General features: G+C 48.9%; 1 protein-coding gene across 2 annotated transcripts in view; it reads right to left on the minus strand.

The window, feature by feature from the left end:
* Positions 1–11354, minus strand: part of MAML3 (mastermind like transcriptional coactivator 3) — a 404413-nt gene extending 393059 nt beyond the window's left edge. For both annotated transcript variants that reach the window (XM_041758101.1, XM_041758100.1), the window contains exon 1: positions 10700–11354. In XM_041758101.1, the coding sequence (XP_041614035.1) occupies positions 10700–11170 (471 nt within the window). In that variant the 5' untranslated portion in view covers positions 11171–11354. The remainder of the gene's footprint in view (positions 1–10699) is intronic.
* Positions 11355–18260: the final 6906 nt, after the last annotated feature.

The raw sequence follows: 18260 nt of genomic DNA on the forward strand, positions 1-18260 counted from the left end.
GAATAATTGTCACCTACATCCTGCACAGACTTCAGGCCCTACTGCCACTGTGACAAAGGTGAAACATGAGGTGGTGATTAAAAAAAAAAAAAAAGATGGGGAAAGGAGGCCAGAGGCAGATGAGGCCAGGACACAGCAAAGTGAGGACCCTATTATCAGATAGCGGGGCCAGGCAAGGACCAGCGCTCCATGGGAGACCACGTATCTTCATTTTGGCTCCTGCTCACACTGATCCTATAACCTACAGGAAAGTCAAGTGGGTGAGGACTGCTCCTTGGCAGAGCATGGTTATTTCTAAATCCCAGCTGCTCACACAACCTCTTCAAGAAGGAACACATCAGGCAGGTGAAGGCCAGGTGATGTCGCCAAGAGCACCGAATCTGGAGCCCAACCGTTCTAGCTACGTAGAAACACACACCATAGCTACGAGCATCTCGGCGTAGGGCGGCCGCTATGCCAGAGGTAAATCAAAATGACCAAGAACGCCATGAAGGGCAGTCTTCAGACCATTTCAGCACACACGTATAATGAAAACGGATAGGACTGCTCACTGTCTAAACAAATGCTATAAGGTGACTGTCGAGGCAAGTCCATTTTGATGCATTTTCTACAGTTGGCCAGGTCAGCAGGTTGTTATTACCATGTTACACAGATGACTGGATTAGTCAGGGTAATTTAACCTGTGGGAAGTGGCAACTCACAGGCCTGAGGTTTTTACGACCACTCAAACTTGCACCCACTGCCACCCCAGCCACTCTATCACCAACTGACACACATTCTACAAATAAAGCCACACAGGTCTGTGAAACACAAAGCTCAGGAAAGGTAAAAAGAACTATAATCTTGTTCAAGAAAGTGAATTTCCCACTTTCACAGCATGAGCAGGTACCGATTAACCAGACTCCTACAAACTTCCTCTTGAGGACCAGATGAAAAGAAGGAAAGTCATGCCTGTAAGCTACGTCGCCAGATACACAACCTCTAAAAACTAACAGTGTTCACCCTAGACTGCAAAGACCAACACCAGTGACTAGAGTTGACACTGTTATGGTTTTTTTTTTTTTTGAAGCTGTATTTTTAAGGAAACACAATTATCATTTGCTCTAAAATGGGTTATAATAAGATTCAGGTGCTATATTAAACCATATTAGATTAAGAGATTTTTTTTTTGGTCAACCTTTTCTGTTTATACATATTACGTATATAGAAAGAAATCCAAATCTGTGCTACAGAAATGCTCACATATGTACAAGGAATATATGAATAAGGATGTTCATTGCTGTAACGTTTAATTGGCAGAAGAAATGACAACAGTGTCCATCGATAGAGGATCGTTTACTGAATGATGGAACATTTATATTATGGAACGCTATATAACAGTTAAAAAGAATCGATTGAATATCTGTATGTCATGACTTGGACAGATCTCCAAAATATATCATATGGAAAAAGTGAATCTCAGAACCATATGTACGATTCCATTTATGTAGGAAAAAGCTAACATGTGATGATGTACAATATATAGTATATATGTGAGGAATAGAAGGTCTGGAGAGAGATATTATAAACCATAGTAACTTCTGGGGGGCGGGTAACATGGAGGAGAAGAATCAAGCCCCTTCTTAAACGACCTGCATTTAGCAATTCATTCGACAAATATTTTGAGGTCCTCCTGTGTGCAGGTAGGGCTTTTTCTAGTCATGATGACATGAAGATGAATAAAGACACAAAATCTCTGTCCTCACTAACTAGTATTTTATTTCTATATTGTTTACAAGTGTCATAATTTAAGGAAGCGCCTGGGTGGCTCAGTAAGTTAAGCGTCTGCCTTTGGCTCAGGTCATGATCCCAAGGTCCTGGGATCGATCCCCATGTCAGGTTCCCTGATCACTGGGGAGCCTGCTTCTCCCTCTCCCTCTGCCTGATGCTCTGCCTCCGTGGGCTTGCGCTAGCTCTGTCAAACAAATAAAATCCTTAAAAAAAAAAAAAAAAAAAAAAACAGATGTCATTGGGTGTCTGGGTGGCAAGGTCAGTTAAGTGCCCAACTCTTGATTTCAGCTCAGGTCATGATCTCAGGGTCATGAGATCCAGTCCCATGTCAGGCTCCATGCTCAGTGTGGCATCTGCTTAAGATTCTCTCTCTCCCTCCCCCTCTGCCCCTCCCCACCATGCTCTCCCTCAAACAAATAAATCTTAAAGAAAAAAAAAGATGTCATAACCCCTTCTCCAACACTTAACCAACTGAACAACTTTTGCTGGAGCATTTTTACTCATCAAGACAGCCCATCTCATCTGTGAACAGGTTTAATTTTCATATAATTGTTTTTTTTTAAGTATTAAACCAAACCTGGCTCCTAATAACCGCCAACCACTGATCCTAACTTTATCCCCTTGAGGCCATAAAGAGCACATCTAATCCTTTCTTCACTTGACAGCCCTTCAAATATTTTAAGAAAGCAATCATACCCTCTAAGTCAGACTAAACACCTCCAGGTCTTCCAACTGTTTTTTGTATGATATGGTTTCAAGTCCTTGCACCTTCCTGCCTGCTTCTTTCTAAATGTTCCCTTCTTTGTCTAATTTCCTCTAAAAGCTTGATGTCAAGCCGTGATCATGGTGCTACAAGTGTCACCTAGTTAAAAAAAAAGGGGGGGGGAGATGATCATCTGCCTCATTTTTAATAACCTTACTCTTATTCTCCACCACACCAATGAACCCACTCCCTACACAAAGAGATTTCATTTGAAAAATAATGAAATAAATTAATAGAAAACAATGCAAGAAAACCATAGCTACAGAAAGCTTGCAAGAAGATACAAAGCATTTAGCACTCTAGGATTTTCCGAAATGTTAGTTTATTAATGACTTCCATCAACGTGCTCTCATAAAACCGCAAAACCATTTCATACAGCTAGCCTGAACCCTGAACGCATGCCCTGCAGGGTGCGCCCAGTGAGAGCAAGGATGCCCCTTTCACCAGGATATGCCCAGTGCCTAGAAATCAGGTCCAATATGCAGCAGTTGCTCAAAACCTAGTTGTTAGAAGTTGGCTTATGTGTGAGTGAAAGAAGCCTCCAGCCAATCAACTTTAAGTCTGCACTTGGGCAGGAGGCAACCAATTAAGTGATAGGCCAATAATTCATAAAAATAGGCCTAGCATTTGTGTAGTGCCCCAGAGCGGACATGCGGCACAGAGGCCCTTTACCTCCTTCCAGGGTACCCTGGGCTACACCTCCTCCTTTCTCTGCTCCTTCAGTAGCAAGAGTGGGTTTGAAAAGCTGTGGGCACAGCCACATTGTGTGTCTTCCCCATCCTAGGGGAGCTCCTTATTAAAGCAGAGTTTCTCAACAGCTACAACACTGACAACCTGGACCAGGCACTACGGACACACCATAAGCTTTTAGCCTTACTCCTGGCTTCTGCCCACTGGAACAGCAGTAGCATCCCTCCCGTTGTGATGACCAAAAACGTCTCCCGACATCGCCAAATGTTCCTGGGGGCGGATGGGAGCAAAATCTCCACCGATTGAAAATCACTGATTTTAAGGAATCCTAGAGTAATAAATCCATCCAATGGCACTAGCAATAATTCAGAAAGCATGAAAATATTCTAGGAATATGATTTTTTCCATATACAAACACTACTGCCATCAACTCCCGCAAAACACGTATTTGAGTTTTCATAAGGTCTGAAGGTTGAGACTAAAAGCACACTTTACCTCTGTGAGCTCCCAAGACGCCAGGACAGCGTTTGCCACAAATGAGCAAAACGATCATTTCTCTTGTTTCTCCCGCTTGCCATCCATTCCTGGTGAGGCCTCCAAAATCTCCGTCCCCTTTTGCCTCTCCTACCTTAACACAAGTTCCTTAAAGCCCTCTCCTGGGTACCAGTCCCTTTAGATTCACTCTCAATCACTGAGCTGCTTTCAGCATCTAACAAACAATCAAAGAAAGAAAAATAACCAACCACTGTGAGAATAAAGGGCACTAGCAGAGCTTGTCTTTTAGAGCCAGGCAATCCTTTTGAGTCAGGGTTACAACCCAGGCTGAATCTGCACAAACAGACTCACAGCACTTCAGCCTTTTCCTTTGAAGGGAAAGGAGCCTCTGCCCAGACATGAGTTTTCTGGAGGTGATGAAAGATATTGTGAGAGGGGAGAAGAGATGTGCAGTAATGTATCCTAATAGCGTCTTCACAGGTCCACGTACATGATTACACAGCTGAGGGCTGCAGAGTCCACAACACGACACCTGACACAACCAGGGGCTACCCAACAGGATGGAGACTTAAGGAACGGGAAAGGAAATTCTGGAGGTGGTTACTCAAAAAAATTAAATATCTCACTTCCGTTTTCTACAGTGGTTAAGCCATTCATTGCTAAGGAGGGTGAATGTTAGTTATTTGTATTTTAAAAGATTCTACTTTCCCAGAAAGGTCATTCCAACCAATGGGAGGTCCAATATAATTAAAAAGAAGTGTCTAAACTACTCTTTAAGGAATCACTTTGCTTTTGTCAGAGGAAGTACCGCAAGCCTTTGGAGATTTTATTAAATTCCCCCAAGAATAGTATGCACAGCTTGCCTTAAAAAAACCCCGAACCATAGGAGTAATTTCCTTTCTTCATGCACGTGTGTATGTGGCCCTAAGGGAACGCTGCGCTTCTTTCCCAAAAGGAGCTGCTTATCCACAACTCAAAAGCTCCTCAACTAACAGATGGAACAGCCAGGTAGACTTAAGGGGGGGAGGTGCCCCTTCTCTGATCCATTGAATGAAACTCTATGATCTTTAAGTATTTATTATACAGCTGGCTCACAACTCCATCCTCTGAGTAATTTTATCCAACCTTATTTGTTTAGTTCTTTAGATTTTCCTAGGTTTAAACAAAAGGGTTTTTTGTTTTGTTTTGAAGTTAGGAGAATTAATCAGTTCTCAATGATAGCTGATTTTCCAGGAGCTACATTTCCAACTCACAAACATGAACAATGAATTTCTGGAATGTGTCTGTCTGAAAAGCATGCTGTATTTTTAATGAAAGTTAATTTGGGGGATCCTACAACTTTGGAGCAGTCATCTGTAAATCGGCTTTGTTAAAAAACGAAAAGCAGAAACCAATGCCAACTTAGTTTGAAACAAGAGGAAAGTAAGGCATATTATTTTATTTAAAATATGAGAAAAATAAAATAAAATAAAATATCATGAGAAGGGGACATAACGCAGCCTGAAGCTGTTGACAATCACTGGCATCAAGCCTAATGCTGATTAAAAAACAAACAAATAAAAACTGGGTATCCCCTTAAACCTAGCTAGAATAATACTGAAAACCCTACAGAGAATATACTCGGTCTTGGAAGCAAGAGTGTGATTTAGCATTTGAACTTGTACGAAGCACTGTGGACTATGCAGCGATACCGTCGAATGAATGAATGAATTAAAATTTTAAAATTCAGCGTATCCTCCATTATCTGTGCCAATGACAAGTAAATTGTATACAACATCAAATCCACAATGAATCCAGAATAACTGGCATCTTCCCCAATAGTTTCATTAGTTATGGGAGGAGGAAGCCCTGAAATTAAATTTCTCTTCTTATTGCTTCTTCCCACTCTTCGGCAAAGGTGCTAAAGGTCAGTGAGAAGACCAAAAGGTCGGCAGCAGGAGGGAAAGGAAAAACAGAGCAAGCAGCTACAGGGCCTGAAAACTGGATAAACAGCCTCCGATTAATAAGAGTGAAAAAGCGCAAAGCTATTGGGGAGAGTTAAAAGGCAGATATTATAAAAATCGTGGGACCGAGTTTGAAACAGTTTCCTCTTTATGAGATTTTGATGTTTGATTGATTTCACAGTTGTCTATGATGAGTCACGTGGAAAAGATGACGGAATTTAGCCAGCCTAAGCTTCGGAACACAGGACTGTTAATTAACAAACACAGAACGCGAATCACAAATAAAATTCCACGGCAGTAAGTAACCCGTAAGTACTTAAATCTGTCCGAGAACTACTATGTGATGTGCAAAATGATTTATTATACTAGATTCCTGGTGTGGCAGCCAGCACTCCTATGAGAAAGAGGGCGACCCCTCTGCCCAATCTCAACCAATGGAAGAGCAAGGTCAGGAAACCTCTTTTATCTTTCTTTCTTTTTTTTTTTATTGGAGTTCAATTTGCCAACATAGGAAACCTCTTTAATTAACAGGTGGCCACTGGTCTCAGATGTTTATAAAATAACTCTATATAACTCGCTTTTAATGTTTAAAATTCTCACCTCTCTTCTTATAAAAATGTCCGTAGACTATATATACCTGGACTGTTTGCTTTCCTCCTATCAGGTAGCCCAAACCTACAAAGATTCTAAAAACTTGCCCTTATAATTCTAAAGAGTCGGGATGGAAAGTATCGAATATACTACCTGCCTGAAAACTCAAGCTTTCCCTGGGAGGGAACTCAGCCTGAAGAGCATTTTGTAGATTATGATTAATGATTAGCTAAATGTGCTTCTACTTTTCTGATCTCTAGCTGCTCAGTACTAAATAAAATGCACCACCACCGAAGAACATAAATAATTAAATATGTATTGGAGCTTTAAAAAAAATGCTTTTTAAGAATTAGAAGACAACACGTGTAAAGCAGAGAGAAATGAAATTCCAGAAAGTTTTTCACGAACCTAAGGCATACCCTGTGCGGGCTATGGAAGGCTTTTTCAAGAAGCAACTGTCAATCCTATCGCCCAGGATAGCACTAGAACAAGACAAGCCAATGAAAAGGCTCCTACGAAAGATTTAGAAATGGTCTGACGTGATAAGCCTGCCAAAAAACCTGGATACAGAGCCAGTAATTTACCTTCAACAGGATAAGAAATGGGAAACCAGACTCATTTATAAGGAGGGTTAGCCCTGAGCTGGTATGTTGACATTCCCCGGATCTGTTCCAGGAATGGATGAGAAAATTTTGGCCAGCTTGCTCTTCTCTCCAATACTCAAGTAGTTAATAAGTTTATTATCAATTGAGTTTTTACGTGATAAAACTCTTGAGAGCAAGAACCACACAGATTCATGCAGTCTGTAAACTCTGCATAAGTTAGGCGCACTCTGAAAGTCAGGAGGGCGCCGAGAGAGTGAAAAGGTCACGAAAACGCAGGCCTGAACCAGGCCAAACCAGGCGGCCACCATCTCGAGGTTCTGAAGACCTCACTGCCCCGCTTCCTGGCGTGCCTCTGTCAAGTCCACCTGTGCTTGCCTTGACAACGACGCTGTCCGCTGGAGTTTACCTTGCATTTCAGCCAGGCCTCCAGTTCTGCGTACATGAACAATGCCTCTTGTTGCCACAATTAATAAAAAATATTTTAGGAAAAGACACCCCTTCAACTGAGACTGTCTAAGAGGTGAAATCAAGAGTTCTCACCAACAGTTCTTTGAGAGGCAATCTCTTCTTGGTGAACAAAGTGCAAGTCTGTTGGGGGCGGGGGGCGGGATGGGTAAAGGGTCATCTGACCGACTACATGTCCAGAAAGTACCTTTTCCCACGGGAGGTACTACAGCTTCAAACCCAGGCCTTTTTAAGCTCCCGGCTCTCTTAAGACGGCCACTAGGAATCCACACAGACCCCAGGCTTCTTCCAGCAGCCTAGAAGCAGGGAAGATTTCTATTTCACTTCACCCGCCCTACTTCTTGTTTGCTTGTTTGCTGTCATCCGTGCCTATGCTTGTAAATTAGGTAAGAAAAGAAATCCAGGGGATCCCTGGGTGGCTCAGCGGTTTAGCGCCTGCCTTTGGCCCAGGGCACCATCCTGGAGTCCTGAGATCGAGTCCCGTGTCAGGCTCCTGGCATGGAGCCTGTTTCTCCCTCTGCCTGTGTCTCTGACTCTCTCTCTCTATCATGAATAAATAAATAAAATCTTAAAAAAAAAAAAGAAAAGAAATCCAAAGACGCACAGAACTGATTAGACCGCCTTCTTAACCCAAACCAGACAGAAAAAGGACGAATCAATATTTAGTACTTTGGACACACTGGCCCCAAGAAGGTAAACAATAGCCATAAAACAGAAAAGAATCCTATTCGTCTTTATTTTTATTATCACCATTATTGTGTGGCTCTGCCTGATTATTGCGTTTCTTTAGGGTTTCCCAGATAGCCCAATCCTACAAACCAGTGGAGTTGTTCTGTGCCCCAACCATGACCCAGCAGCCAATGCAAGGAAACAAGGTCCACGTTATCTCTGCAACTAACTCCTGCTTCCAAGATGTGATCTACACGGGCTAAGTGAAGGCCCTCTCGTTTCAGGAACCAACGTGAATATTTCAAGTACTTATTTTTAATTTTTTTTTTTAATTTATGATAGTCACACACAGAGAGAGAGAGAGAGAGAGAGAAAGAGAGAGAGAGAGGCAGAGACACAGGCAGAGGGAGAAGCAGGCTCCATGCACCGGGAGCCCGACGTGGGATTCGATCCCAGGTCTCCAGGATCGCGCCCTGGGCCAAAGGCAGGCGCCAAACCTCTGCGCCACCCAGGGATCCCCCAAGTACTTATTTTTAAGGGAAAAATAGCTTGTGGAGAACGATGCGATCTTCCTCCCTGTTTGTGGCACGCAGAATCCCGTGCAACTCTTGGCTTTAGGGCAAGTCCGTTTATTTTCATCACACCCGTCACCCGTAGTTCCCACCGACGGCGGCGGGAGGTGTGTGCGCGCCAAGCACAAGTGGCAGCTGGAACGCGCTCCCGCTCCGTACCTGGCCGGGCCCTCCATCGGCGTGAACACTGCGCTAACTTATTGTCACAAAATTGCTATTTTTCAGGCAATCGTTCTCCAAGTGTGCTGTTCACTTGCTGGGCCGGGACCCACTCGGAGCCACAGCCTGGGGCGCCTCCACTCTGCAGAGGGGCGCTCTGGCCCGGCGGGCTCCCTGCGTCCAGGTAACGTCGGGCTCCCCAGCGCCCTCCACCTGCCCCCTCCCGAGCCCGCGGGGCGCCCGAGGCCACCCACGCGGGGCGCGAAAACTTTGCGGCCGCGCCCCCGGCTGCAGGCGCCCGCGCTCCAGGGAAGGGCCCGGGCTTTTGTTCCGACCTGGCCGGGCCGGCGGGGCACACGGGCCGCGGGGCTGCACCCCGGAGGTCGGGGGACACTGCGCGGCCCCGAGGCGTGGAGCCTGGCGGAGAAGAGGAGGAGGAGGAGGAGGAAGAGGAGGAGCGGGAGGAGCGGGGCCGCCTGTTTTGACGCAGCGCGCGCGGCCGGGGCGCACGGGCACAGGGCGGGGAGCGCGCGGGCACGATCCCGCCGCGGCCCCGGGGTCGCCGAGAACCCCCCGGGGCGCGGGAGCAGGGCCGGGCCCCCGCCGGGGCGACGCGGGGTCGGTGCGCCGGGACCCCCTCCCCGCCTCGCCAGCCTTCCCCCGCCGGAGCCCGCCTGTGCCTCGCGCTCGGGGCGGGATGGGGGGCGCGGGGGTTGGGGGCAGGGCCCCGGGGCGCAGCGCCTCCGCCCCCCAGCCGGGCGCCCCCGGCCCCGGCCGCGCCGCCCGCGGACAAAGCGCCGCCCGCTGCCCCCACCCCTGCGGCCGCGCGCCCGGGAGGGCGGGGGGCGGAGGGAAGGTGCCGCCGGCGGGACCGCGAGGAGGCGAGGAGGCGAGGAGGCGAGGGCGCCCGGAGCCCAAGATAAACAAATTGTTCCTCTTCACGTGCGGGGTGGGCGGGGTGGGGGCGGGCGAGCGCCGCGGCCTCCCCTCCTCCCCTCCTCCCTCCTCCCGGTCCCTCCGCCCCCTCCCCCCTCCCCTCCGCCGGCTCTTTGTCACCGAGCGCCCGGCCAACGCCGAGGACCCCGGGCCGGGCTGCGCGCCGCTGGGGGCGGGGGCGGGGGGCGCGCGGGGGACGGAGCAGCGCTGCGCCCGGGCAGCCCGAGCCCGCGGCGGGGGAGGCCGCGCCCCCCGCCCCCGCCCCCAAAGCCGGAGACGCGGCGAGCGGAGATAAGAGAAAGGATCGTCCCCCTCCCCCTCCCTCCGCGGGCTGCGAGGGGAACTGCCCCTTCCTCCCCGAGCGCCGAGGCCATTGGCTGCGCCTCCGCCGCGCACCCACCCACCCACCATTTAAGCCTCTTTCGGCGGCCGGTCGCCTTCCACTGCCCGGGGCGCGGGAGGCCGGGCTGCGGGCGGGCGGGGGCGCGGGCGCGGGGCGCGGGGCCGGCCGAGGCCGCTCCACCTGCCGGGCGCGCCCCGGACCCCGCGCCCCCGCCCCGCGCGCCCCGCCCCGCCCCGCCCCCGCCCCGCGCGCGTCGCACCCACCGCAAAGTTCATTCACAAACTCCCAGACTTTCCCAGCCCGCGGGGGGCGCGCGGGGCCTGCGCTCCCCCCGCCGCCCCGACCTGGCGCGGCGGCCCGAGGGGTGGGCGAAGGGGGCCGGGTCCGGGCGCGGGGTGGGGAGCGCCGGCGGGAGAGGAGGAGCGAGCTTCCGACTCCGCGTTCGCTCGCCCGCAAACCCGCGTCCAAGAAAGGGAACGGGGGTGGGGTGGGGGGAAACTTTTCCTGCGCCTCGGCCGCCGCTGCTCCGGGCTCCCTCCGCCCCTCGCGGCCGTGGCCGGCCCGCGCCCTGTCGCCCCCTGGCCCCGAGTCCGACAGCCCCGACACGCCGGCAGGTAGCGGCGACCGCGGCTCCCCGCCCGGGAAAGTTGGGCGGCCCCGCGCCCCCGCGCCCGCGCCCGCGCCCGGTGCGCCCTCACCATGATCAGCGTGTGGTTCCTCTGCTCCGCCGAGGCCGCCTCCGCATCTTGCTGGGGTTTGCTCTGCAGCGGCTGCTTGCCCGCGCCGGCGCCCGACTTCTTGGCCCTCTGCTCCAGGGTGCGCTGGTACAGGCTCACGGTGTCCCGGCGCTCCAGCTCCAGCTGCTCCACCTGAGCCTGCTGGTACCTGTTCTCGCAGTTGACGTGGTGCCGCCGGCAGCCCTCGATGCGCTGGCGGAGCCGCTCCACCACGGTGCTGTGCTTGGGCACGGGCGCCGAGCCGCCGCCGGGGCCGCCGGGGCCCCCGGAGCCGCCGCCGGCCGCGGGGTGGTTGCCGCTCGGCGCGGCGGGAGCACCGCTGGGAGGATTATTCACCCCGATCCCGGCCGCGCCGAGGCCGCCGCTCAGGCTACTGTTGATGCAGATACTACTGCCATTCGCGGCGGCGGCGGGGGCTGCGAAATCCCCCATCCTGCTCCCCGGGCACACTATTTTGGAAGAACTTTTTTTTTTTTTTAAATCCACCCCCCTATCAGCCTCCTCCTTGGGTCCAAGAATTAAAATAGTTTAAGTGGAACGCGGGGGAGACGCAAGCACATGGATGGAAACAGCAATCCCGACGGGGAGGGGAAAAAAAAAAAAAAGAGCGGGGATGGCGGGGGGGGGGAGAAAAGATTGGGGGGGTGGGTTTTTTTTTGTTGTTGTTGTTGTTGTTTCCTTTTTTTTTTTAAACTGTAAAGCTCGAGGGGGGAAAGAAAAAAAAAGGAGGGAGAGGAGGGGTGCTCTCAGAATACCATCAGACACCCATCAACAAAAAGAATCGCAACAAACTGAGCCGGCAGCAAAACCGGGTTGCGACTCAAGGGGAGATCCGCTCGCCTCCCGCTTTCTTTTTATAATCCATTATTTTCTAATAGGTTCCAGGAGGTTTCCGGTGGCTGCAAGCCTCGTTCTCCCTACGTGCCGACAAAATGCGCCCCGTGGACACACACACGAGCATAAGCCTCCGGTGCGGACCCGCGCGCACGCACTCACTCCGCCCCGCCTCGGGCCGCGGCAAGCCTGCTTATTGCATTTTCCTTCCACAAAAAAGTTTTGGTGTTTATGCCGCCCCGTGTTCTCAAAGTACTTTGGCTGCTCAGTTGCATTTCGCAGGAGCCTAGATCCCGAGTCCTCGGGCTGGGGCGCGCCAACGCAGGCACGGCCCCGGGCGGCTGCACGCGTCCATCGCTGAGCTCCCCTGCAAGACGCCGCGCGGAGAGCAGCCCCTGACGCCCGGCCGGGCTGCCGCTGCCGCCGCCGCCGCCGCCACCATCACAATGATCCACGGCTCGCCGCCGCCGCCGCCGCCTCCTCCTCCTCCTCGCGCTCCTCCACCTCCTCCTCCTCCTCCATGCCAGCGGAGTGATATCAGGACGCGCGAGCTCAGTAAACACGGCGGCGGCGGCGGCGGCTGGAGGCCGGGAGACGAGCCCGGGGACGCGGCGCAAAACCCGGCCCGGACTCTCTCCGCGGCGGGAGCGGGCGCGCGGCGCACCGGGCAGGCCCCCGCCCTCCGCGCCCCGCCTCGCCCTCCCCGCCCCTCCACGCCCCCCGCCGGCCGCGCGGCTCCTGGGACGGGAAGCTGAGCTGCCGGAGCCCCGAGAGGGAGAGGGAGAGGGAGAGGGGGAGAGAGAAGAGATTCCGAGCAGGCGGGGGGATGGATGGAGCGGGGGGGGGGGGGGGGAGGATCAACTTTTGACCTGTGCGTGTGTGTGTGTGTGTGTGTGTGCACGCGTGTGTGCGCGGATGGCCGCGTGAACGCGCCCGCCTGGGTTTCCTCGTTGCGAGCGAGGTACCCTGCAAAGCCCTGCAAAGCCCTGCAAAAGCCCGAGCTGCTGTTGGACCTCCTTGGTGCATCCTCCTCGCAGAACCGTGCACGGCCAGGCGGCAGCGGCGGCAGCGGCGGGGCCTCGCAGCAGCTGCGAGTCGTCCCTACCCCGAGTGGCAAGACAAGGGCAGACACGAGCGACTGGAGTCGAAGGTAGTTAGAGTCCTTCGCCAGCCAGCCGGAGGGCTCCTGCGTACGGACACTTGTTCAAACTACCCCCCCCCCAACACACACACACACACACACACACACACACACACACACCACCCCTCCTCCCCGAGCCGGTCTGAACACACCAGTGCCCGATTCTGAACAAAAAGAAACAGGCAACCCCAGACAACTTGGGGGTTTGTGATGCGGTTCGCTGTTCATGATTGTTGTCATTGAGGCAATTATTGTTTTACTTAGCCCTGGAAAGGAAAAAAAAAATTAAGATAAAGCAAGCAGAGACTTGGAGGTGAGACTTACAGTACATTTTAACAGACTGTTTTGAACGCTAGGTGCTAATGACAGCAGTAATTAAGGGTCCTTCGTAAATCAAGTGGAAAGATTGCAGATTTCATGGACTAGAACTATAGGAAAAACACAGCATTTCACAGTTTGTCATGACCAAAACAAAAACAAGCAAAAATAACAGGCTTACCTTATTGCTAGATATATTTCTTTCTGTGTAAATGAAAGCACAGTAAGTACAATTAAAATTGAATAACTACCATAGAAAGCAATCTCAACTTTCCTTTATCTTACAGTTACTGGATATTAAAAACAAAACTAAGGATCGAATATAATATCCTTGAACCTGGACTTACCTAATCGCATACACATAATTAAAAAAAAATTTAAATGGAGAAACAGCATTTCTGTGATCACCAGTAGTACAAAATCTTGATTGTGGGCTATTAATAAAAGGCATTTTGTATTATCTCAATAAATCTTATAGAATTAGTTTTTAGGGTAAAAATACACCCCAGTTTTCTAAAATAGCCAGGAATAAAAGAACTTTGGATCTCATGCATTAGTCATGAGATCTGATTTAAACCATCTTCATTTCTTGGCATTGCAGATTAGCATAGGATGCTATTTCTAACCTCATAATGTCAGCAATAAGAAGCTATATTTTTCTTCAATTAATCAGGCCTATATGGTAAACTATATCTTTAATATCCCTGGATTATATGGTAAAGCGGGCAGCAAGATATTGATTAGTGTGCTGTGAGATTACCTTTAAGTAGTGAAGCCAACGTGAGAGAGTCTCTCATTGACGCTGCCATACTATTTCAGAAGCCTACTCAGTTAACGTGCAACTTTCTGTGTCGTAACTGCCCCTCCTTGAAGTCTGTTACAAAATTTTACTGAATTAATTCTATAGCGAGAAATCAATTCAGATTCTAAAGACATAGAGAAAATTATAAGAAAAAGACATCACAAAGTAGCCTTTGTCTTCCTCACATGTTAACTAAATAATATCTCTATTAATTCAGGAAACACATGGCTTCACTGCAGAGAGGAAGCTATGACTCTGCATTCACGCTAATCTCTCTTCACTATGCTTTAAGTCTTATTCCTTCTCCCTCCAAGCATGTGCATCACCCATAAAAGACTATAGTTTGATTTACGGGGTCTTGAGTACTGGGTCTTCAGTTTTGAAACCTGAGTTCTAAAGCTAGCTCTTTCCTGTGGCTCAGAATTTAATTTTTTATTGAGAATTTGTCAATTCTGAAAAAAAAAAAAAAAGAGGACAACATAGCAGCAAAATGCATTCCTGTCTGGCTCTTTACCTCTCCTATCATGAAGGGAAACCAAAAATACACAAGAATTTGCATCCTTCCCTTTGAGGGCCAACAGGTGGAGGAGCACATTTTGTGGCTTTACCCTAGAGTTCCCCCATGACAAATGGAGCTATTCTTGCACAACTACAGCACAGTTTGCTACTTTGGTGCATGAGTGGACCATACAAAAAAGAAAGGCCGACTCCTCATGGGTGTATGTTCACGTGCGTGTGCACGCACACACACAGAGGCACCCGCCTTTCGTCTCGTCAGGATGGTGGGAATGGCAGCCACAAGCTCCAAGACCGAAATGTAGGGACAGAAAGGACTGTCAAGTTGTGTACTGGGAAACGGGGGAAGAGTCTTTAAGAAAACTGACCTGTGCAGTGGAACTGTGACATATTTGAGGTCAGAAACCCCATCCTAATTGTGCTGGCTGATTAGAAGAAAGAAGCAGGAAGTGAACGAGACTTGCATCTTGAGCAACAGAGTCAAGTCATGCTGAATTAGAGATCTTAATCTGCTCCAGTGACCTTAGAAGAGACAGAAGCTTTCATACTAGCTACTTCTAGACTCTCGTGATATACTCCCACGAGGCTGCCAGCCTTGTTGGTCACCATCCCAAAGAACTCCATGAAAATCCTAGAGAGGTCCAAGTCCTGGGGAAGCCATATTAGCTCCTTTTCCCTACCATACTCTCCAATAGCAGGACCACTTTATCTTTTCTTTCAGCCTGCTTTGTAGAAAAACTTCCAGATGGGAGCTATGGACACATCATCAGTGCTGTTGGTCTAGAATAGCAAAGAAATCTGAGATGCCATGGCAGTAATGAGAAAGAAATTATGTGGCTGTCTCCCCAGACTTTGATGATATCTCTTCGAAGGCCAAAAAAAAAAAAAGAGCATGATGAATAAGTACCTGTACCAGGTTGTCCTGAGGCTCTGGCTCTGAGCCAAAGTTGGCAGTTCTAAGGAGTTGAACCAGATTCCCTTTTCTTTAGGCCAATGATGCATCATCCTTCTGTGTCCATCTGATAGGACCCAGTGTTCCTGTGTCAAAAAAGAGGTCATTGGGTAGAAACTCCAGCTTAGGTGCCACTTCTGCTTCCCTATTAATGTGGATCAATAGGACTCTTTATCACTACACCATAAGAGTGCTCTGCTGCGCATCTAAAGGTAAGCAAACTTTTACATACACCCACGGAGTGGGCCCTGGTGGTCCTGAGTTACTAGCAGCAGTGAGTGTGCCATCAGCCGTCTAGCAAGAGCTATCATATTTCACAATTTCACAAATACAGCTTTGGCCTTCTGTGTGCCAAGAGCCTGCGTTGAGCGCTGTTAATACAGCACAGCACTCGAGAGCCCAACCCCAACCTCAGTGATGACCAACTAGACTCAGAGCAGTAGATGCAGTGATAGGACTAATATGAAGCGGGTATGGGAACACATCAAGGAGACTTCGAGTGCACACATGGGGCTCTAAAAAGGCTTCCCCAGAACTCACTCCAAACACCCGGCGCAAAGGTTGGTGGGTGGGGTATGCAGTGAGGAGCTAGGAAACAGCTAGAGCAAGGCTGTTCCAGCAAATCCTCCAGTGCTTCCTTCACAGGAGCGTGGGGGTGGGAGGATGTGCCGAGAAACGAGGCTGAGGCTGGGGAGGGCAGCGGGACCCAGGTTGTGCAAGGCCATCCAGAAGTGTAGATGATATCCCTGCGACAATGCTCCCATTGAAAGGATTAAAGCTGATTCACGCTTTTTACTTTGGCAATGCAACAGATGTGTTCATATAGTATTTTCTGTGTTTCTGAAGAAACTGGTTCTATAAAATGTTTCACCAGAAAGGCTCCGGAGCCGAGTAAGTTTAGGAGATGGTACTGTCTCTGTCGAAGATTCATGACCACACTGAAGGCCGCCAGAAATCATGCAGCAAAACATGTTCAGCTGTGTTTAACCTAGTAATGCCCAAATCCTGTTATGGGCCACAAAATGAAACATATTAGAGAAAGCTCCGAGCAGGAGAGAGCGAAAATCGAAGACAGTTCCAAATCCACTTAAGTTCACAAAGATTGCCTGGGCAGGCAGCCTCTGACAAAGATGCACTCCCTTTACCATCTGCTCTGCCCCATCCCTAGCACCCAGGGCTCAAGGCCTTTCCCCAGTGTTACCCCCTGTGTTGCTCTGACCTTGGAGCAGTCAGGAAGTAGCAAGACAAAGGCACAAATCCCAGGAGGGTGGATTTGACCAGCCTTTCTCAGCATTAGCACTTCAAGTATGTTATATTAATATCTATCTCCATATAATAAACCTCCTTATTAGGGGGAAAGGTCAGCTGTATTTAACTGAAAATCTTAATTATGTAATAGCTTAAAAGATACAGAGTTTCATTACTTTTGAAGCACGTGCTTTGTCTAGTCCAACAATTACTGGCCTCTTGGAGTTATTTTAATAAGCTCCTTCTACCTGCTAAACCAATTGTATATAGGAGACATACCCCATGGGCTAGGGGTGTGTCAAAGTATGTTTCCTTAGGTATTTAGATATTTCTAGCAAGACCTTGTACATTATTCATTCTCACTTTGTATTAAGAAAGAAAGTGTTTACTAATCTCTAGACCATGTCATAACTTTTGAGAGGAATATGAATTAATAGGGTTTATTTTCTTATTCATGTATTTTAATATATATATATATGTATATAATAGTTTTATGGTTATTAGGAGAGAGAACATGCCTCTGGGAGTAATCAACTACATAATAGACTTAACTACCTCTTCACACCTTTTCTACCCTTCCCCTTCTTGAGAACCACTGCCATGATTAGCTTGTCTTTACTAGAGAATTACTAGTTCACAAAGTATTCTTGAATAAAGTCCTACTCTGCCTGTGTCTCTGCCTCTCCCTCTCTCTCTGTGTCTCTCATGAATAAATAAATAAAATCTTTTTTTAAAAAAAGTCCCACATTTATAATTATTAACTTATGTCAGATTTTATACCTATCAAAGACAGACATTCATGTTAATATCAGGAATAAAAAAAAAAAACCATCAGTCCACATCTGCTTGTTCAGACAAGCAGACAAAATTTTTAAGACCCTTTCATTGCGTTGCACATCTACCTCTACTCTCAGTGCTAAATAATTTGATATAAGGCATCCGTCTTGAACAAGGTCTGGCTTCCATGTAAGATATTGAAGACTTTTGAAATTAGGGGAAAGGTTGATAAAAATCTTTTATTTATTGAAGGCTTATCAGCAGAAAAGCTGTTAACTTTAGAAACAATTATTTAACAAATAAAGAACTGAATAATTGTACTTTCTTGTGAGCATTTGTTGGTGATCAGCAAGAGCATAAGATATAATTTTAATGGTCAGCATTCATTGAAAACTGGCTCTTGGAGCCCATGGGTGGCTTAGTCTGTTAGGTACCTGCCTTTGGCTCAGATCATGATCCCAGGATCCTGGGATCAAGCCCCATGCCAGGCTCTCTGCTCGGTGGGGAGCCTGCTTCTCTCTCCCCTCTGCCTGCCACTCCCCACATCTGCTCACTCTCTCTCTCTCTCTCTCTCTCTCTCTCTGTCTCTGTGTGTGTGTGTGTGTGTGTGTGTGTGTGTGTGTGTGTCAAATAAATGAATAAAATCTTTAAGAAAAAGGAAAAGAAAACCAGCTCTAATTCAGGTTCGATTATTTTCCCCACTTCATTAGTGAAGAAACTGAAGCACAGAGAACTTAAAGAACTTTCCCCAAATGAATCCCCACAGATTAAAGGTAGCAGAGTCTGAATTCAAACCCAGACCCTCTGACCCCAGAGCACAGGTTATTGAAGGAGCATGACATGGAAATAGGTTCCTGGGGTCCTTTCTATGAGACTAAAATTACTGTGTTTCACCTAGATCTCACTTTAGCAGAGGCCTGTTGTTGTAGTTGAG

The sequence above is a fragment of the Vulpes lagopus genome, chromosome 6 (assembly GCF_018345385.1).
Source record: "Vulpes lagopus strain Blue_001 chromosome 6, ASM1834538v1, whole genome shotgun sequence".
NCBI lineage: Eukaryota > Metazoa > Chordata > Mammalia > Carnivora > Canidae > Vulpes > Vulpes lagopus.